Source organism: Bemisia tabaci, chromosome 1 (assembly GCF_918797505.1).
Source record: "Bemisia tabaci chromosome 1, PGI_BMITA_v3".
NCBI lineage: Eukaryota > Metazoa > Arthropoda > Insecta > Hemiptera > Aleyrodidae > Bemisia > Bemisia tabaci.
Window position 1 is genome coordinate 72758753 of NC_092793.1, and position 22274 is coordinate 72781026.

At 36.7% G+C, this 22274-nt stretch overlaps 2 protein-coding genes across 5 annotated transcripts; one reads left to right on the forward strand and one right to left on the reverse strand.

Moving 5' to 3' along the window:
* Positions 1–145: 145 nt before the first annotated feature.
* On the reverse strand, positions 146–12343 carry nmdyn-D7 (nucleoside diphosphate kinase homolog 7). Of its 4 annotated transcripts, XM_019045702.2 has the most exons (10): positions 12081–12343; positions 9627–9737; positions 9228–9341; positions 8493–8659; positions 6278–6442; positions 4380–4587; positions 3919–4033; positions 2470–2603; positions 1152–1265; positions 146–440 (listed from the first exon to the last, which is right to left on the reverse strand). In XM_019045702.2, the coding sequence occupies exons 4-10, from the start codon at positions 8636–8638 to the stop codon at positions 303–305; spliced, it is 1020 nt and encodes a 339-aa protein (XP_018901247.2). In that variant the 5' UTR covers positions 8639–8659; positions 9228–9341; positions 9627–9737; positions 12081–12343; the 3' UTR covers positions 146–302. The 4 variants fall into 4 exon arrangements, with proteins under 4 accessions (XP_018901247.2, XP_018901246.2, XP_018901248.2 ...); XM_019045701.2 differs by lacking the exon at positions 9627–9737; XM_019045703.2 differs by lacking the exon at positions 9228–9341.
* Positions 12344–12457: 114 nt separating this feature from the next.
* On the forward strand, positions 12458–19448 carry LOC109033197 (mitochondrial ribonuclease P protein 1 homolog). The gene is made up of 3 exons (XM_019045699.2): positions 12458–13737; positions 14578–14714; positions 18936–19448. The coding sequence occupies exons 1-3, from the start codon at positions 12735–12737 to the stop codon at positions 19251–19253; spliced, it is 1458 nt and encodes a 485-aa protein (XP_018901244.2). The 5' UTR covers positions 12458–12734; the 3' UTR covers positions 19254–19448.
* Positions 19449–22274: the final 2826 nt, after the last annotated feature.

The following is a 22274-nucleotide window of genomic DNA, read 5'->3' on the forward strand; positions in this document are numbered from 1 at the left end:
ATGATGAATCACTCTAAAATGTTTGACAAATTTCAATTATGTATTTGTGCCTCTTTTGTTCATTGGGAGAGTTCATCGATCAGTTTAACAAGAGAATACTAAAAAGCAATTTTTGCTTTCAGAGAAATAATAGCAACTCGGTGAAATTTGTATTACTCATTTATAACCAATATATTACATAGAAAAAAATAACAAATAAATGGGACAACTTACAAAATTCATCTTAAAAGGACTGCACTGCTATTATGGTGTAAAAAATCGTCATTTGAAACAATTTTCATGGGTGCCTTAAAATCCAAATTTCATTCAAGAAGTTGGAAAAAATATTCAATCTCCAAGGGCGCATCTTCCGGAAGATCTGTGACATGGATGGCATTTTTTACCTTGTCTTTCCCAAATTTTGCACGGATAGTATTAGGTCTTAGTTCCTTGGCAATATCCTGTAAAATAAAATACAGAGGATCAACACCATTTGCATTAAAAAAACTGAGCAAAAACAATAAACCTAGCTAGTTTCAATTATTACACCACAATCCAATCTAATATTTGAAAAAAAAGATCAGTATGTAATTAGACATACAATTTTACCTCATAATTTTGTCAACAGGCTTGGTTTTCATTATTCACCTGCCAAAACAAATTTGATATATCGCAAATTAAAGAGATAAAAATAAAAGAAAGTAAAGTGAAAGAAAAAATATTATCAAAATAGTTGGCTTCAGCTTCCACTATTGTCCTTCTCCTAGCAACAAACCCAAAAATCTGGGCCTACTGATAAGAACAGAAAGAAAGAGTGATGAAAAACTTGATCTGCCATAAAATACATTAAAGAACAACTCATTCTGTGGTAAGGCTACAAAAAACCGGTGTTCCATTTAATTTTTGTCTTCAGTCTTTTCCAACTTCACACTGGGTTAAGATGTTGCTTATGAACTACAAATAGAAAAAAGATATTTAATAAAGAAAAAATGTTTAACTTCACATTTTTAAAAATCCTTGAAATGAAGAGCATCATAATAACTGACTTTTCGTTCAAGTTCCGTCTAGGGCAACTCTTAATATTCATTCTTTAGGGAACCAAAAATTGAAAAAAATCCTAATTGAAGCTTAATATGGGATAAGTTTTTATGATATCTTGGAATGAATCTTACTGGGTCTGATGGTCCAGCAAAGTTCCTGAATTCTTGCGGTGTATTAGGTCCATAAGACTCACTTTCTACAGTCATTGCAAGACAAGGACCTGATGAGAGTTGGCTTACCATACCCTGTAACATAATTAGAACTTCTACATACTTTATTTAATCATTAATAGACACATGTAGGATTGTATTCATAGTCATTAAGCCCCCTGGCCGCTACGCAGCCCAACTCCCAGAGGGCGCTTTGCGCTCTGGTAGGCCTGCTTCAAGATAAGAAAGACCAAAAAAAATTAAAAGAATTTTATACTCGACTCTCACTCGTCCAATCTCCTTCTGGCTTGGAGTGATTGGACTGATAAGAATCCAATAAAAAAATCGGAATTTATTTCAAACTGCACGCTACGACAAAAACGAAACGGAACCAACAGAACAGAGTATTTCGTTGCTTTCGGATAGTCTGTAGCAAAGCAGCATACCTTCAACTTGCTTACCTTACCCTCCTAACATCAGACCAAGATTCAACATTTCCCGCTCAGTGCAAATTTTGCCCCCATTTCTAAGCTCCCTGGTCCACTCTTATAAAAAACCTGGGTCCTATTTTCAAAATCTGATTACAGCGGGCCCATTTAGGAATTATCGCCTCTTAACAGCCGTAAAATCATGGAAATCGGCCCAGCAGAAGGCTCAAACAAACTGAGAAAAAATAAAAGTTTTCATAGTTCAAATGGGAGAACTTGCAACTTTACCACGTAATAAAAAAATATCTGGGTCATATTTCCATAAACTTAATAGAGTGGGCTCATCTGGAGACAATTGCCCGTCAAAAAGCCGCAAAAATCATGAAAAACAGCCCGGTAAAACGCTGAAACTAAGCGTTACTAGATATGCAAATTTAGGAGGTTTCCGGGCTTATAGTGTGGATGTAGCTTCTCAGCTTTTGGAGGCCCAACATGGAAGAGGATCACAGGAGGCATTAAGGGAAGTCCAAGGAGGTCTTTAACATAACATTATAAAAAAGATACTTTATAGAAAACTCAAGTTTCATTCGTCAAATTCATTAATCAATTCGGCCTTTGTACTTGTCTCCTGTGTTGCATCCCAAAATGCACGTTCCCAAAGATTGTGCCATCCATGTATCATTAAAGTAACAGATTTCACTATTTTTAACCCATTTATGAACAATGAACAGAAAATGTGTAAGAAACATTTTTATTAAAACAAGATAAATGGTAGAATTGAGCCAGAACTTTTCCAAACAAATAATAAATTGTTAGGCTAATGTAGGCCTTAGATGTAGTAATTAAGGGATTCTCTTTTTCCTTCTACTTACAGAGTATTCTGGAACTACACTTTTGTAAACTTCTAAAAATTCTTCCGCTTGCGCTGTATTCAGGTGGAACATTTTCATTCCGGTAACTTTGAAATTTTTCTCCTCTATCATGGCAATAATTTTTCCCATTAAACCTGAATAAAATACAAAAAAAAAAAAAAAAAAAAAAAAAAACGGATCATAAGATGAAGATGGTCAGAAATTATTTAGACATATTTCTGCTAAATGGAACTATAGATGAGTGGGAAAGATATGGTGTGCTCTAGGAAGCTGCATGAGAAACAATTTTAGAGTGGGCGTGATTCCCTTTGGAAATATGGGAAAGCAGGATTTTACATTCTGTCAAACGGAACTATGTGCAAACTGAATGTGGCACTCATGAGCCATGAGCATATGACCAGAGCGTCGTGGACACGGTTCATGAGTTAAAGACTCGGATGACTCGGATCGTTGTCTCCGTCATCGCCGCTGACATCACTGGTGCTTTATAATTCCCATTCACTCTTACAGCCCTCGGCCTACAAGCACACCCCTTCTTTCCCACCTGTCTCTGGTTGAGTTTGGCAGAAATACGTCCATTTATGGTTATGCCAAGTGCTATAATTGGAACTTTAAGATCTTTATCTCCTCCCCCACCATTGCCTTGTAGGATTGCATGATTCTGTCTTGTTAAGCTGTGCTAACTGGACCCACCTCTTTCCATGAAGAATCAACATTTTTGTGCTACTTTTTAACCGAAGTTATCAACAAACTTCCAAAATATTGGTGAGAACCCCGAAATTTCCTGTTAAGTATTGAGGTGAAACTCCCACAACATGGATCTATGACGCTTAATCAGGCTACTCAATCTCCTTAAGTCGTGACGTAATCTACAAATTCCCCCCCCCCCCCCTCCCGATAGGACTGTGTCAAAAATAGGCCTCTGAACAAAGTATGAATTAAAGCACTACTCATCATTATTTTTCTTTGAAATTTCACAAGGAAAACAAATCACATGACAGGAAGTCCGTAAATCAACTCTTAAGTAAGATATAGGTGTTCGCGATTAACATTAATTAAATGGCAAAAATAGTAATGACTTCATTCGTGTAAATAAACTTCCATCTAACCTGCTTAAGAAGTACTTGGTAATATCTGCAGGAGTTGGTTTATTACTTTGCCGGTTGTGTGAATCGTATTCTGAGAGAGATCTTGTAGAGAGTACTTGTGAAGTTCTTTCCTCATTCAGACCTTATCTGGTGGTCTCTTGAGACATTTAGTTGGTACTTTACGGGAAAACAATTCATTGCTTACGTATCATGTCATTTTGTTGAGGTTTTCACATAAAAATTTGATGCATGAGTAGAATTGGAAAATTTCTGAGAAGAGGTGAGCTCCTCTGCCATAAAAAAGATAAGGAAGGCGTATGTCCTTTCACTAAGATGATAAATGAGAGATTGAAGTGCAAACCTTCTTGAATGGCATGAGGCTTGATGATACAAAACGTCGAGTTAGTGACCGTCATACAAGGCTGGAAATTCTTTTCTAGGGTTGATGGCTCACCAAATAGAAATATTTTTGCTTCCTAAAAAGAGGAAAAGGAAACCAGATTAAAAGGTATAGTGATATTTAATCAAAAGATTAAAAGTTACATCATGTTTATCTGAATAATGAGATTGCATTCAAAGCAAAGTAAAGGAGCACTCTCAGATGGACTCAAAAATTATAAAGCAGTTTGAGAAACCTCATTTTCCACAAAATGAGTCTACTCAATCAAATGATGATTAGCGTATTCCTCTTAGTTAGAAATCATTAAAATTATGCAGAAAAATTGAAATTTTAGAGACTGCATTGATAAAAACAATTAGCAGGTAAATGAAAGTATTTCAATGCATCAATTAAATACTCCTATAGGGAGTTAAATTACATACTTTCCCTGCTGCCTCAAACGATTCAGCTGCATGAAGTACATTGTGTAAAGTATCTTTGCCGAAAAGACCTCGAATAGTAGTTGGAGCTTCCTTGCGGGCAATGTCCGGATTTGTGGGACCAGCCAACTCTTTCAAAACCTGCACACTGTTCTCACCAATTAATTCAAACAATATGCACGGTCCAGACACTAAAATCTGCTCATGGCTCCTGAAATGGAAAGTAAGTAAATACAGTTTTAAAATGCCGATAGAATGTTTACTACAAATATTTTTCCCTGAAATACCTAAGATGGGAGCAGAACATAATGTTATTAAATAATCCATTAAAGAAAAATATTTTGAAATAACTTCTTGAATAACATTAGAGGAAATCTATGTATACAACATGCATGTTTAAAAAATTTCATAAAACCATACAAAACAAGATTTTAACAGCGAGAGAAAAGTGAACACTACATCAGTTGTTTAGCCCCAAAACAAGTATCTAGCTTTGCAATGTTAAAGATTTCTTGTCACACTTCATGATTTTCGTCAAAAATCAATTAACATCATCCCTTGGAATTTTTGCTGATTAGCTTTTTTTAATCCTGTACAGATTATTCTGAGAAAATTGTGAACGGCAATGATCATTGATTATTTCTTCTTTTGCAGAATAGAACAACAGTAGAGATAATGAAAAAGTGCAATTCAGGTGTGTATTTTGTGACTGTCCCCGTCAGTATATGATGCCACGCTATGGGCAAAGTTCCTTTAGGTTACAGTTGTATTTAAGGGGTGCCATATAAAAACTGTGCGTGCCAAGTTTATTGGTCAGGGTTAGAATTCTAAAAAAGGTTGACACTTCTTCTTATAATGACCTAACAGTTGTTTTATGGGATTGATTCCTCACCTTCAAGTGGAGTGAATTAAAACTTAATTTTTGAGCCGCTGGAAAATGCATGAACAGACGAACGAAGTATGATAGGACCAAAACTTCAGATCATATCTGCAGCTGTAGTTTTAAAAATTCAGTATAGAATGGAGAAGTCTTTTAAATTGGAGATTTAGTTCTTGTTTTTGTAATGCTTTGTTACACACCTTTAAATTTTGCCTTTGGAATGTTTTATCTTGATTTTTACCTCCTTATTTTGATGTTTCACAGACAAAAATGAAATGGAGAGGAAAATCAATCACAATTCTGATGAAAATCCTGGGATCAAAATAGCATGTGAGTCATGAAAGATGTATCTGTGCCATGCGGTCACATTTCCTTGCTCTGATTGTGAGTAAGGGCCGGTCCTATCACTTTTAGTGAAATCTGCTTGATATGTAACTAAGGGTCATGCGCTTAACCCTATTACAAAAAATAATCTTCTCTGTGTTACTGTTTGCCAGTCACGACTAACCCCTTAAAATTGTTCTATTTTTTTGAAAAAAACTAAAAAATTGCCACCAACTATGTAAGCACTACCTAGAAATTTCCATTTATTCCATGCAAGAGTCATTAGCAAACTAGCTCTGCTGGAAGTTGCGATAAGTCACTAAAAATTCTTGAGAGGAACAAGAGGAAATTGATGAAGGGGCGTTTGAAGTTGATTATGACATTGGTCCATCAGAGACCAGGATTTGAATTTACCCTTAGGTTTGACAATTTGCTAGGTGCTCGAAGCACCTATCAAATATTTTTCAATTTTCCTTTTGTCAAGTTAAATTATATGAGATGTTCAGAGGTGGTAGAGAACTAATTTTACGTATATAATCTTCACAAACGTAACTGGCGGTTTGATCAGAAGGAATAGAACATGTCCTTGTTTCAATGTGATCTTTGAATTTGAAAAAAAAAAAAAAAAAAAAAAAAAAAAAATTCCAAGTGAGAAAATTATTTGAATTGAATATTTGGGGAAAAATACAGAACTTACAAAATGTCACTGTAATCATTGAACTGGTCCCGGAGAAATCTCCTGGCAAGGTCATTGTTCATGAGAACCATTTTTAAATTGACTACTTTGAGGCCCCTCTCAAGGATCATGTCAAAGATTGCACCTTTTTTGTTGATACCATCCGGTTTGATGAATCCAAAAGTCCTGAGAAAAAGGAAAAGTTAGTTCAGGATTAACTTTACCAACAGTAATACCTTGATTATCTATTCATCATTTATCCGGCACACTGAAAATCCAGCGTAACTATGCAACACTGCCTTTATGTGATCCCTTGAAAAGGAATTTGGCATCTACTACAAGGTTAGCCAGTTGATGGTGACAGATTAAAAGTTCCGGGCAGGTGCCTAGTATTGGGTTCCTGATATGTCATCATGCATTTAGTGATAATAGTTAGTTAGTTAGTTAATTTATTTAAAGACATTCAGCATCTTAGGCTAATAACGTCTTTACAAAGAATTTGAAAGATGAGTGTACATACAAAAATTTAGATTTTTAAATTGAGGGAGACAGAGAGTTTCAGGTAGTGACATTGGGTTCATCACAGTTGCACTATATTATAATACATTATACATTGATATATATTTTATACGTTTTTATACATTTTTAATTATCTGCAATTATTATTATTCCTCTCTCCAAGTGTCTGAGCTAGCTGAAACATTTGGCTACAATGATTCCTTATTTCTATTTAAGCTCTTTTATGGTTTCATAAACTCACCTGAACTTTTCAGTAAATTTAATTTGTCTGTTCCAGCCAGGCTATTGTGAGCTGGGAACGTTGCATTTAACTTTACTTCTAATGATTCTGATAGGTCACTGGTCATCAGAATGAGTAAAGTCATCAACTCTATACCAGTTGTCTTCTTTAACACAAAAATCGGTAATTTTAAAAGTGCCTCTTAGAGGACATTCCTCTCCAACCTCTCTCGTTAATTAATTAAATTATTCATTTTCCTATTGTCGAGTCACTTATGACAAATTTTTTATGTTACTTCGTTACCTTCTTATTGTACTCTAGTTTATCATCAAAACTTATCTCGATCTTGTAGCCATCTTGTTTTTGTCTGTGTTTTTTTTTTTTTTTTTTTTTAATATTCTCTCGCAAATGGGTCTTCATAACCCATCGATACTGTAATTAGATAAATAAATTACCTGCGTTTCTAGTATCCGCCTAAGGCTTTTGTCACAATTAATTGGGTAAACGAGGTATTACTATACTTCGGAGAAAATGTTGGTTGACTTTCATGATTATGAAATCTTAGTTTACAAATGATCATGATTTTCTGGGTAACTCACATAAGTTCTGCAAACCATTTGAAGTAGGTGCAATGTCATGATTCAAAATGATTGCAACAGATTATCGAGAACACTGTAAAAATTGACATGATATGGATGATACAATTTTAATGGAAAATTGCCATTATGAAGTAATTAAAAAAATTTACAAATAATTCTTATTTTCTTGTTTCAGTGAGTTTGAGAGCTGATCTTACTGTTAATCTTAAATTTAGGATACATTAGCGATTTGTTCTAGAATCTTTCATCACCATTTCAAATTTTTATTTCTTGCAACATTTTCATCAAGCTTGTGATTGAGAGATGAAGGTAGAAAGAACTGGTGGTGTCACTAAATTTCTTGCAAAAAGATGAATAAATGGAAAATTATGCTGCAGGTGAAAACTCCATTTGAATCTTTGCACCCATAATGATTTTTTCACCATTTTACTGAGTAAACAACTCATCGCGGCTGTAGCAAAAGTGAGCATCAGCCAAATATTGTACCACAATCAATGTAGCCCAGAAACAGTAGCTGTATTAATCATTTGGACTAGCGCTAGATAATAACGCTACACTTCTCAGGAGTGCGTAGTCTGTTCCTCCACCACAATTACTAAAGACCAGGACTTGATGTCCAGAAAATGATAGTTACCTAAACCTCCACATGGGTTGACTTTTTCAAGGAGTTGTCTCTACATGTTTCTCCTCATATTTATTTACTTATTTATTTACTGTATCGATGGGTCATGAAGACCCATTAGTAAAAGAATATTACAAAAAATGGACTATCATCTATGACGATATGAAAATCAGAGCTCTTAACAGTTTCATCAGATTAATAACAGAGTGAATTTTCTTAAGAGATTGAGTATCTTATACCTGTGTAACTGGTAGAAAAGAACTGCTGTTTACTTACTTCTGTGAGGTTTGACTTAACTTTCTCTTAGTTTCAACATCAGCGTAATCTACTATTTTCATTAGCCTTGAATAGATCTTGACAGATGCTCCAACGTATATATCACATAAGCGTACTCCATCACATTTTGTGCGTTTAAGGAACATTCGAAGATTTCTAAGGTCAAACTGTAAACAAAAAAGGCAAATAACCTCTTCGAAAATTCTTAAAATGAACGGAGTAGAAAATTATTTGATTAGATTCGTACTTTATAATTATGAAAACTAAAGAGCAAAGGGACGTATGGATCGCATTTAGCAAAAAGGAAACAGCACAATTACAGTGTTTTCAAAATTATGCAACTTCTTCTTTTCTTTGAATTGATACTTAAAACATGCACAGTATAAATATTTGCACGATTATTTTTCTTGAAAATTAACAATTTTTTGGTGGGAAGCAAAAACTATTTGCTATTCTGGGAGACTTTTTAGATAATTATGAAGAAGCAACATTTTTACAACACAGTAATTGCCCTGGTTCCTTTTTGCTAAATGCTGTTCATATGATAATTTTTAGGTGCCAGTTTTTCTGTGGAATCAACTACTACCTATACCAATTTTCATCAAAATCAGAGAAGGAGATGAAAATTTGATGTGATGTTTGATTCGACATGAAATGATCTCATTATTAATGTGACGAACAATTCTGGGATCCAATTTTGAGTATTTTCTTCCAGCGGATATGTGAGTCTCTTACCAACTCTATAGAATCATCCTTTATAAAATATGAGAGGTGGAACTTTTTCGAAAATGATGCCTCTGGATCAAACCATTCAGCGATAAAGTTGTATTTTTCAAAGAAATCGTGACTCTGAAACAAAAAATTACTGTTAAGCTTTGATTGTGTTGGCAACTACAACCGACAAATTAATGAAAAGTCTAACATCGTTCTTGGAACATGAGTACCAAATACAAAGGTTTATGCAGCAGCCCAAGGCAATGGTAACATGAAAAATACAAGGGAGAGAAAACAGGAAGCACGGCTAAAAATACAGCGCTAAAAAGACACTAGACGTTTCAACGTAAAACTGAGTCATTTCCAGTCGGCAAATATATTGAAAATTAAAAAATATCAATGCAAAAACCTGTAACCTACATGTTGGTGCCCGAGATCCAAGGAAATCCCCGAACATGGGTAGCGACTGGATTTTCAGTCCGTCAGACTAGGATTTTTGGTCAGTTCAATTAGGATTTCTGGTTGGTGTAACTGAAATTTTTAAAACATAAATTCAGGACTTAATCTCTTGTTTTTAGTGATGATATGGTCTGGTTGCCACATTCGAAAATTCTTCCTTACAATATTTTCACAATGATGAATGAAAGTCTAATTTTCTTTTTTTTTTATATAAATATTATTAGTAGGACTTAAGGTCATATTTTTGACCGTACGTAATATTTTTGTAAGGATGAAGTACTCGAGGTGCGCCAGGTGTTGACTAAATCACTTTCTTCACTTGGTCACATGTTTACATTTACTTTCATTTCCACCTGTTTTCCCTCACAATGATGAATGAAAGTCTAATTTTCTTCTTTTTTTTATAAATATTATTAGTAGGACTTAAGGTCATATTTTTGACCGTACGCAATATTTTTGTAAGGATGAAGTACTCGAGGTGCGTCAGGTGTTGACTAAATCACTTTCTTCACTTGGTCACATATTTACATTTACTTTCATTTCCACCTGTTTTCACTATTAATCAGTTGCGTATTTTCTATTTTTTGCTATTTTACTATTTTCAACAATATTCTTTGACCCTTCAACTTCCTGTTTGCCAGTAGTTTCAATAGCTGATGGCTTGTATGTTATCTTTGCCTTGGACTATCGCTTTAGGTAGTTTGTATTCACCTTGATAATGATCCTAAATGTCGAAAAGCTTCGACTCTGAATTAATAAAAGCATCTTCATAACACCTTGGCATTGTGTTTACATAATCATAATCAAATCCCTTCAATTCTTCACTTGTGATAGCGCACTTGCAAGCGACTGTAAGCAACTTAATATTGTAACAGACTGCAACAGTTGATTATTCAAGGCATCGCTTCTCACTCAACTGAAAACTTTGATAGTTCCAAAATGAGAACCAAAAAATTTTGTTGCACTGGGTAGTTTACCCAGTTGAGGCAACTAAAAATTTAGGACATTCAGATTTTCTATTAGTAATTTTCCTTTTTTATTAGAAATGTATTTTATTGAATAAAATGCTGTTGACTTGCGAACTTTGCAAGTGCTTTTACATTTACCTCTTAGCTTTCACTACTGTAGTTTATACAAATCAAGATAAACACCAAATTCTTCTGAAAATGGAGATAATTACAGCAAAGAAAAAATTGCAGAGTGCCTAACTGAAGAAGAAAAAGAGAAAGAGGCGAAAGAAATGTGACCAAAAGTCCTAAAATGTCTAACTATGTTACATTTTCCATTTTAAAGTTAATAGTTCTTAGTTAATAATAATAATTCCTTTTAGAAGCTAGTACTATACTATTGGACTACTCCTATTCTGCCGTGCAAAGGAAGAACGCCATATGAACATTCGGGAGTTGCCAAATTTCCCTTGATAAAATGTGAATTTTTGACGACACTCATGCCTACTTTTCCTTCAAATTTTCAGATATTTCAGATTAAATTGCGTACGAAATTGCCTGAAATTTTTGGGGGAAAATATTCCAGATTCTCCCAGTAAATTCAGTTTTTATCGAAGAAAACTTGGCAACGTCTAAAGGCTTATACGGCGTTCTTCCTTAGCACGGCAGTATTGTACTTTGACATATGCCGTAATCCCGATAATAGGTCTTTATTGTCCAAATGTAAATTAGAGAAATAAACAATATAAATTGGATTTAGTTCTACATTGGTACTTAGTGATAGAGGAAATCAAAGCTCTTATGGCTGATATCTATTTAGATTATTGAGACTAAGGCACTAAGACAAATTTATCATTGTCACTGAGAGCACTAGAATTTTAATTGTTGCAACTAAAATTTTAAGTCGCTTCTTTCATTGTGAAGTTGAACGATGAAAATTAAAACGTTTCAGAGAACGCACTGTTAAAATCTAGACTAAAGGCCTAGATACACACGGAGATTGAAAGACGGAAGCCAATGAAGAGCCTTGATTTCCATCTATTGACGTCGATATGTCGAAATCAAGGATCTTCATTGGCTTTCGTTTTCCAATTGCGGCGATTAATTGCCGTGTGTATCTAGGCCTTTAGATGGATAACCTAATGAGTCAAATTGGTTGACGGTAAGATACGCCGATACATCTATTGTTCCTTATATGGGACTAGGTGTACTTAGGTTAATCCTTCAGCAGCATCAGACTTGCTGTTCGCAGCATTAAATTATAAGAATAGGGATCGTAATGATTAAGAGACAGTCAGGGGATATACAAAAAAAGAATGAAAATAATATGCAGACCTCCTCAAATGGACTAAAACCCTTTGAGTAATTTTGAGGAATGGGCACTGGAATACAGCCACAGGCCATATAAGGGTACAGATCTGTGGGAGGATTTGCAATTATGAAGAAATGATCACTCTGAAATCTTTACCATTCTGAAGAGGTCCGATCAAAGTTCAGGCAGATTTCGACGAACAGTAAGTGTCAGTGTCAGCACATGACAAAACCGGCAATGATTGCGATGAAAATTCTATCCATGATATGAGCAATGAACATTATTGTCGAAAGGGAATTGGAAAAAATATTTGAATGGAAAGTCACGAACGAAAATTAGCAAATGAGACGGATAAAAGCGCAATAAAACGACGTTATGTTTTGTTTTTAAAAATTTCCATTGAAATTTCCCACTATTTACTTTCTTATCACTGTTGCTAGGATACAGCAACAAACAACAAGCAACGAACGCAACAACTGTTGACTGTTGAGAAACTTTAAGGTTATGTCTTCTGTCAACATCAACCCTCAACCAGTCGAACACCATGCCGCAGAGGTGCAAACTAAATAGGTCTAGTGCAAACTACTGTCGTGACAATATTCCATAAGTAAAGGCTCCAATTTTTGCAAACGCAAAGATTTTAGAGAAATTAGCAGTGAATCTAAATTTTCACGGTTCCAGTTCGATCCTCGGTCATTTCTCGCTGTCATCAGATCATCAAAATGTCAGGCTCGTAACCTCAGTTTTGTCCGTTTCGTGTTCAAACCATGGTTCAATAGTGAAACGTATTCTCCTCTTTGAAATTGCAATATGTTAAATTTTCGCTCTTGGAGATTCATATTACTGGGAACGCCTGTGGTGTCAAGATCATTCAGTCGTTCTTACAGATTCAGTAATTATTTCAGTCCCTCTGACATCAAGCGCAAGATCCATTCACCAGTATGCAAACGTACTTATCTGAACAATGTGCCCAATTTCCCTTCTTACCAAGGGTGCAGATTATTTTCCAAAGGCTCACAAGCAGATGAGCTCTCTGATAATACAGTCAGCACAGAGGAATCTGCAGAGTCTTTTTATCAGGATGTCGATTACGAAGCCATCACCAATAATGACCCTGCTCTCTTGAAACAATTGAAAATCATAATGGCAGAGATTTATGTTTTGTATGAGGAAGGTGAGCAAGTACCATCCAAATTATCTACCAACCACTATATAGAGCTTCTGAAACAGAAATCACACTCCGGTAGAAGAAATTATTTAAAATATTTATTGATGAAAGAGAGATTTAAGGAAAGTGAGGCACGGAAAAAACTCAGCAAACGAGCAGCCCTTGAAGAATTCAAAGCTCAAAGAAAGGAGAATCCTGAAGAAGACTCTGGTGAAAAATTAGTCTATAATTTGTCGAACACTTCTCTGTTTCTAAGAATATATGATTCAAATATTGATAGATTTAATAATCTAGGTCTTCACTTAGCATCAATGTATGCTCCAACAATCATTATGGACTGCAGTTATGATGCTGACATGTCGCATCGGGAAACACAGGCAGCAGTGAATCAGATAACTCAAGGATTTGGTGAACATCGTAAGCATCTTTGCCCTTCTAATTTTGTTTTTTGTAACTATAAAAAGGAGGGCAAAATGGCAACTAAGTTGCTACAGTCTGTGCCATGTTTATATGATCCTGAATACCCCTTTGAATTCACCTCTAAAAGTTACCTGGACCTGTACCCTAGAGACAAGCTCGTGTATTTGACACCCCACTGCAGGAACGAGCTGACCACCATCAACATTGATGACATCTATATAATTGGTAAGTTTAACTCACACATTTGCATCCATAATGAGTTATTCTTAACCCTTTATGGCATGAATTAATTTATATGAGAGTCTGGGGTACACTAATCTACCTACTTCGTGGCTTGCGCAAAGAACACAGAGTATCAACTTTCTTTCAAAATTTGAAATTTTTGAGAATCAGTTATTCAAAAAAAGAGAAAAACTAAAGAGCATAAATTTTGCCACAGAGGGAAGATTCAATTTTTAAAAACCCATAAAATATGTTGTTACGAATTCGTAATCCAATGTCTTAGAGGGTTAAGGATTCAGAAACTTTTTGAATGGAGCTTTTTCTCCTCAGAATTAGAATTTGAGTTTTTCATCTGTTCTGAATTTTAACGCACATTAGCCAAATCACCAACACTCAGTTGAAACAATACGTGCGGCCAACTGCAATACTTTTAAAGCAACACTGCCATGGCCAGGGTTTTAGGGGAGCTGTTAGGAAAATTTGCTCACCAGATAGCAGTAAGTTTTCTCACTACCACAGCTGCTTGCTCAAACCTCGGTTTTGATACAATGACGTCTCTGAGCTTGGAAGCAGAAAGTTAGGAGGCTGTGCTATAATGATAGTTGGTCCAGTTAGACCAGAAGCGTGTTTACAGTTGCTTTCCTGATCGATCGTTATTTGTGTCTCATAAAACAGAATTTTCCTCTCTGAGGAAAAATTGTGCTCGAATGAGTTTTTTCCCTCTAAAATGAGAAATCAAGTTTTATACGTACTGAACTCTGAAAGACATTGGCAAATTCGCTAACACTTAGTCTAAAAGATTTCAGTTTCAATACACAACTAGTAAATTTTGACATTTTTCAGGTGCCATGGTTGATATGGTTAGTCATTCAAAAGCGTCCTTAAGTCGAGCAAAGCAGCAAGGGCTGAGAATGGCTAAATTTCCGATAGATCAGCACCTTCTTTGGGGCTCTGGCACCAAAAATCTAACTATCAACCAGGTAAGATCATAACCTCAATCAATTATTTGTTATTACCGTTTTTTCTAGTTTCAAAAAAAAACTTGCATGATCTCTCCTACACAATATCGCTTCTCGTTTGGAACATGAAGCTCAGTGTTTCAACTTCATCCAGTCACCTAATGCAATATGCACCTAAAAATGAAGCTTTGGCACCCTATAAACACAGGAACACTGGCCACAGGTGGCATCTAGAAAAAGCAGGCGTAACCTGTTGTTAAATCTTGAAGCAGCAATAGCCCTCCACTCCCAGTGCTATACATACTTCAATTGCACTCTCTGTATCTCTGTATAAATTTATTTAATTTTTAACCGGAAAATCTTATTTTACTGGTAAGTAATGAATAAATTAGCATGGCTTTTGCACTGCTTGTTTTTAAAACTATAATTCAGGACTTAAAAATAAAATTTATACCTTAAGTATGATGAGCTAAGAGTCATCAGAAATTGAAAAAATTATGGAATTCTATTTTATTTGTTACCAGCGACTCGTACGTGCTTTGCACATTACAATCCATGAACAACAGCACCATTTCTTAGGAAATCTTACAAATACATAAGTATTTAGTTTGTTGAGCTGTGAATTTTATTAGGTAATCAAAGTTTGTGATTTTTACAGCATAGCTGTTACGTCATAGTAGCAATAGTGATAACACTAATTTTTGGTCAGTTTGCTTCAGTGCTTTTTCAACTCTTTGGACCCATTCACTTCAGGGGCAAATAAATTTTGGATCTGTTTTTCTCAGTTTGAAAGTTCCTACTCACACTGTTTCCCCCCTCTTTAATGAAAGCATACAAATTGACTCATTTCAATTTATCATAGTAATCGGTAATATTTGTCATCATTCCTCGGGAAAGTGTCGGCAGTTTAAAATTTTCATATTTGTTTTAATCACACACGTAAAATAGGCAATGTTAAACTTGCAACGTCACAAATTGAGGTTTGAATATTTTTTACCTCTCTGTCGGTGGTGAAAAAATGTATTCCTGCCCCCGCTCTGGAGGGTATTTCCAGCGTTACTTACTCAGTCGTGATCTCTAGCTGTCAAGTTAAAGAGACACTGTTGAAGGCGCTCTGAGAAACTATTCTGCCACAGACGTATTGCACAGTATCAGACGACAATGAAGGCGCACTAACGTTTGAGAATGGACTGATGTCATTTACTACCGTGTAGAGTACCACTGAACCTACAAAATGCACGTGTGGCTCCTGGAGTCCTGGCTCCCGTCCGATCGATTTTTGTAAAACTTGGCACCACGTGACATTTTTGGCGGGAAACTTCAATTTCAACTCAAGTTAAGGAAATTTTAAAATCCGAGATGGTGGAAGTGACCTTCAATACTTTCTTGGCGCCTTCAAAATTATCCAAACTTGCAATCGAAGTATATTTTCCTTCTCTGTTCAGTTTCAAAAATTGATGTTCTCTCAGCTAATTTAGACCTCGATTTTGACGAGTTGCTCAACTCTTTTGTCTTGGAACTGTCTTTATTTAAATATTCATGTATTTATTTTTATTATTTTTTTTCCTCTCTCCTTTTTTTTCTCTCATTTTATCATTCAAAAGAACGTAGACAAAGTTCATGATCTATAGATCATAGACGCGATAGCGCAAAAGCAAGCTCTTAAGAGTCCGCGCCAAATAAGCTACGTATTATTAGACTGCGACAGAAGATACGCCATTTTTTGTTTATTGCATGTACTTTACATGTAAAAGTGACGTCAGACGATCTTCTATCGCAGTCTAGAAGTACGTAAACTTATTTGGTGTGGACTCTAAGGCCTTGTCTCCACGGGACGTTTCATTGGATTTGTCCCAGGGAAAAATCTCACTTGCGAAGTTGGGAAAAATATTGAGTCAGTCAATACTAATTACAGTGCCAAGTAAGAGTCCTGATGGAGTCCCTGAAACGACTTAAAAAGAAGAAGAAGAAATTCTGGTATGTTTTTCAACGGGGAAAAGGCCCAAAAGTTTCATTCCTGCGATTCGAACTTGGGAAAAATCCCATGAAACGTCGTAGAGACAAGGCGTAACAACTCTGATTGTCAGTCAGTTTACTTAGGCGCTTTTTTAACTCTTCGGACCGTTTACTTCAAGGACTATGAATTCCAGATCTGTTTTTGTTGGTAGTTGGGTCGAAGGTTCCTACTCGAACTGTTTTTCCCTTTTAGAACAAAAGCATAAAAGCATACAGTATAGAGTTAAGAGAGAAACCAAACACACAATTTGGCCTGGAACGGCGCGACTTAGGGAGAAATGATGACGAGGACTTGAGATGAAAAGGAGAAGCTCTCGGCGCGGCAATCGGCATGTAACACATATTAGCGCCTACAAGACTGCACGAATACTTCACGCATTGCATCAAACACAGTGCGGTTATTGTGGTCAGCGTGAAACGGTTAGCGCCTACAAGACTGCGTGAATACTTCACGCATTGCGCCAAACACGGTGCGGTCGGCGCGGCGGCGGAAGTTAAAATCATTGGACCAAATTTTGTGTTTATTCTTTCATAATTTTTTCGTGCATTTCTTATGAATGGAAGGCCTTGTCCATTAGAGATGGGTTTACGAAACTTGACTTTCGCGCAAAGTTCCGTGACCTTTTGCTAGTAGTGTTGATAGAGCTTTCCCAAAAAATGTGTTCAACAGGAGTAAACGTGTCTTATGCACCCCTCCCCCGCTGGCACGTTCACTCGATGGTTTTTATTGATGTTTCAAAACGAATGAAAAAGGGGCGGCATAATACAGGCGGCAAGTAGGAAAATCCGGCCCTGCCCTCAGTTTTCAGTCCCGTAGCACCGTCAACGCGCTTCCCGCAACGTTTACTTAATAAGAAGACGAAGAAAATATAAAAAAAAAAAAAAAAAAAATGCGCGGGTGCTGAATGTAGCAGGGTTGCTACAGTCAGGGAATACTGGGAAATACCAGGGAATTTTAATAAGTTAGCAAAAACCTGGCAATGTCAGGGAAAAATTGTTAGGTTGCATGCCTTTATTTGAATGGGCTTGACGTTTTTAGAGTCCCTCCCTCTATACTGAGAGTTTAAGACAATGCGAATCCATTTCTGATTGGTTCCCATATTTTAGGCTTCCACAGTGTCACAAACGGGAATAAAGATTACATTTTCATCGATTGCAAAGATTATAAACTGGAATGGACCGGGGAATTGGGGGTACGACAAGGAACAAATGGAATGAGAGAGGGAATGGGTTATGATGAAAGATTACAGAAAAACTCCGATTTGTGTAATCTTTATTACCGTTTGTGACATCCATGAGCCGCGTTGTCTCTACTCTCTCTGTAAAGGGACTCTAGACGTTTCGAATGACAAATTTTGGCTGAAAAGTATTTCTAATAATTATGAAAAATGATAAAACATAATTATTATGTCTCTCTATCCATTTGATGTTATCTCAATTGTATGGGAATTTTTGCTAAATGCGTCATGGAAATCAGGAAAATGTCAGGGAATTTAACTTTATAAATTTTGTGGCAACCCTGAATGTAGGTTATTTGACTCAGTGCATGCATCGGATGACGCAATTACAAGCTGAATGTGGCTTGAATATGGAAGTCATCGGGCCGATGCCTGAATTTTGCGCGTGACGCGCAAAATTCAGCAACGATTCTCAGCGACCATCGGATAATGTCGGATTTGTCTGAACTATTCGAATAGATTTGATACACATTTGGATGAAAATAACTCGAATTAGTGAAATTTCAGCTGTTGAGCGCTGACTGTTGACTGCCACATTCAGCTGCCAAATTCAGCGTGTGATTGCGGCAGGACTCTCCCGCCACTGAGATAAACGGCACGGTGGAGGCATAGAGTACATAGAGTCGTAATGTAAATGGGAGAGCTGGCGCCATGTTCTGCTCGACGAATTCCGAGCCCGGTGGGCGCCGAGTTCGGGTCGCTTTTTCGAATCATTTTCGATCCAAAATGGTGGTGTGGAATACGTGGTAATTCCTATCTCCGTTGTTGTTGTTGTTGTCATCGGATGGCCGGGTACCCGTGTATCGCAAACAATCGATTATGTATCGAAAAAGTGACCCGGCGTCACACAGGAGTCTCGGAATTCGGGACATGGAAAATGCTTAAAAGTGGCACCAGCTCTCCCAATTACATTACGACTCTATGTACTCTATGGGTGGAGGAAACGGTGCCCAGAAATCATTCCTTCGTTTTTTTTTTTTTTTTTCAGGTCATGATGATCATGGCCGACATGTACTGGAAAAATGACTGGAAGTTTGCTTTTGATCGATGGATTCCTAAAAGGAAACTAATGCAGAATGATCAAGCTGCCTTTGCTGAAAAATATAGCAGAATGTCAGAAGGGAGTGGTCAGTCCTCTTCTGAAATGCATAATGCTGCATTCATGAAAAGGAGGAACTCAACCCGTCATTATCGTAAAGATTTTTATGATCTACGGAATGACCTCTTTGGTCGAAAATGGACTGGGGCCGAAGATAGATCTGCCATGGAGCCGAAAGCCAGATTAGAGCCTCGCTTTAGAAGATGAGGCCTAGTGATTCCTTGACAATGTTCATGATTTTCACCCGTAGGTAGGTATATGTTAATTTTCAACGTACCTATATTTGTAAATTTTGTATAATCTCTCCTCTTTACATTTTTGTGTAAAACTCTTCTAGAGTCTTTTTTTTCTTTTTTTACTCCCTCGTTTCTTCATCTTTACGCAATAAAATATTTAAATCGATGATGGACGAATTTTGTTGTAAGTTTCCAGAAGAAATCATCATTTTCAACCACCTTAAATGCTGTCATCAGCACTGCCGTGCTAAGGAAGAACGCCGTATGAACCCTCAGGCGTTGCAAAATTTCGACTGATAAAACACGAATTTCCCAGTGAACTTATGAACAGTTCTCTTCAGATTTTTCAGATTATTTAGTTTGCAATTTTACCCAAAAGATTCTGAACATTGAAGAAAAAATATACTTTCCTAAAAAATAAATATAATGAAGGAAATCTGGCAACTCTCGAAAGTTTATATCGACGGTGAAACTACCAAACCACGTATCTCGTTTGCGGTGTTTAAAAATCTACGCTTCCATTTTATTTTTTTGAAGTAGACCAAATCAATATCATTTCTTGAAATTTTCACGGAATTATCTCCGCACAAAGAGGAAAAATCACAGAAATTTTCAAGACTGGATGTTAAGTGGCTTTTCATTTAAAAAATAAAGTATGACAGGAAGTCTGCGACGTCGCAAACCGAGATACGTGGTTTGGTAGTTTCACCGTCGATATGGCGTTCTTCCTTAAGCACGGCAGGCTGCCGTGCCAAGGGAGAACGCCGCATGAACATTCAAGAGTTGCCAAATTTCCCTTTATAAAACGTCAATTTTTGACGATATTCATGCACATTTTTCCCTGAAATTTTCAAATATTTTAGATTCAAGTGTCAAAATTGTCTGAAAAGTTTGGAAGAAAACATTCACAATTTTCCCACTAAATTCGGTTTCCATCGAAGGAAACATGGCAACGTCTGAAGGTTCATACGGCGTTCTTCCTTAGCACGGCAGAGCAGCGGCCTCGCAGTAATGCATATCGACAGTGAAACTGGAAAAATGCGTACCTATCTCGATTTGCGGCGTTGCAGACTTCCTGTCATTCTCTTCTCTCTACCTGGAAAACCACTGAAAGTTATTTTTTTTTTGTGGAAATTTCAGTGTTGATTTTTCTTCTCTGTATGAAGGATATTCTTTGAAACTTCAAACCATGATGATGGTTCGCTTTCCGTTTAAGAAATCAAATAGTAGCGGAGATTTCGAAACACCGTAACCGAGGTACGCATTTTTGCAGTTTCGCCGTCTATATTTTTTCTGTCTTTTTTTTACCCAATTCATTAACAGAAAAATAAAAACGAGCTCCAAATCTGGCATCTAATCAGAAAAAATACTGAAAATTCGCAAAAGTTACAAGTTAGGTAAATCATGATTAGTGATACCGCCGTGTACCTGGGTATTTCCCTGATTCAGCACCTGGGAGCGTGCCCCAGAAGTACGACCAAGAGAGTATTATGTATCATGTCAATAACTCAATCACACTTAACACCTCAATCACTTTCCTCAATGGGAATAATGCAATGCTTAAATTTTGCCCACCACACACGTTACAAATTCGTTTTTAAATTAATTGTGCAATTTTCCCATCTTACTCTATTATTTAAGTAGGTAGATAAAGTAGGTAATCAGGGTTTTATTTGAATACTCTCTTCATTTTTCCTCTCTAAGGCCTCTAAGGGAAATGTATTAGATGGAAATTTTGACCCCAATTAAAGTTTGGCAAAGATATCTGAAGTCCCAAGGCGAGTAAAATTTATTTGAGACTTACTGGGAAGTTTTCCACAAAAATTTCCTTTTTTGACCCTCCAGCTGCCGGGAGCATGTCACATGGCTGTTGGTTGAAGCTCAGCCCACATCCAATGTAAGTACTTCGTCTAGGAGCCAAGGGCACATTGATGCAAGAGGAAGATTAGGATGAAGTTAAAATATCATCATCGATTCCCATATTTATGCGAGTATTATAGGCCTCGGGTGTGCAGCCCTACCCTGGTAAAAATTGGCGATAAGAGCTGCGTTTCAAAATACCATAGGAATTCTTATAGTCGGCTAAAGAAGGCTACAGAAAATCATATAGCTGGCTGTAGAATGCGGAGAAAATCATACGGCCGGGCTATACGAAGCGATAAAAAATTATGCAGCCGGGCTATAGTTCCTATCGCCGGGTTTTACACTTTATCGCCTGGCTGCTGCTTTTTCGCCATCGATTATAAAAGGATATAAGAAATTGTGTAGAAATTCGTGTGCTTTGGAAATCATTAAGTTTGATACAAAACCACCTTAATATTTACAAACCACATATTATATTTGCCTTTAATACATATTTTTTTTCATCAATTAAAATGAGAATAATCCATACAGGATGTGCAAACATTTCAAAATCATGAGTTGAATAACGCTGACTCCGCCAGATTAAATATTAGAGCCTAACACAAAGCGGAGCGGCGACGCACTGGCGCCTACAAACCTAACAGGGATACTTCATGCATTGCGCAACGCGTAAAGTATCCCTGTTAGGTTTGTAGGCGCCAATGCGTGTTTCGCGCTGGCTGCCCGCCTGCCACGGCGCTTGAAGCAACTATTTCACACCAGAGGTATTGCACAGTATCATACAAAACTGAAGGCGCTCTAATATATTAGTAATGGCAGGCATCCATCAAAAGTACGGAGCTTTCCTCGCAAAATAAATCAAGATACTACGGCCCAAAAAGAGAGCAGTATTCCAAAAACTCACTAAGTCCTAGCATCCGTAATTAGTATAACGTTTAGCATACACTTTATCGCCTGGCTGTTGCTTAATCGCCATCGGCTATAAAAGGCTATAAGAAATTGTGTAGCCGGCTACAGAAGCTATTGGAAATCTTACAGCCGGCTGTAGGTCTATGGTATTTTGGAACACAGATTCTACTGCCAATTTTTACCAGGGTAATTCCAGTTTTTTGGCAATTCCCTTCATCCA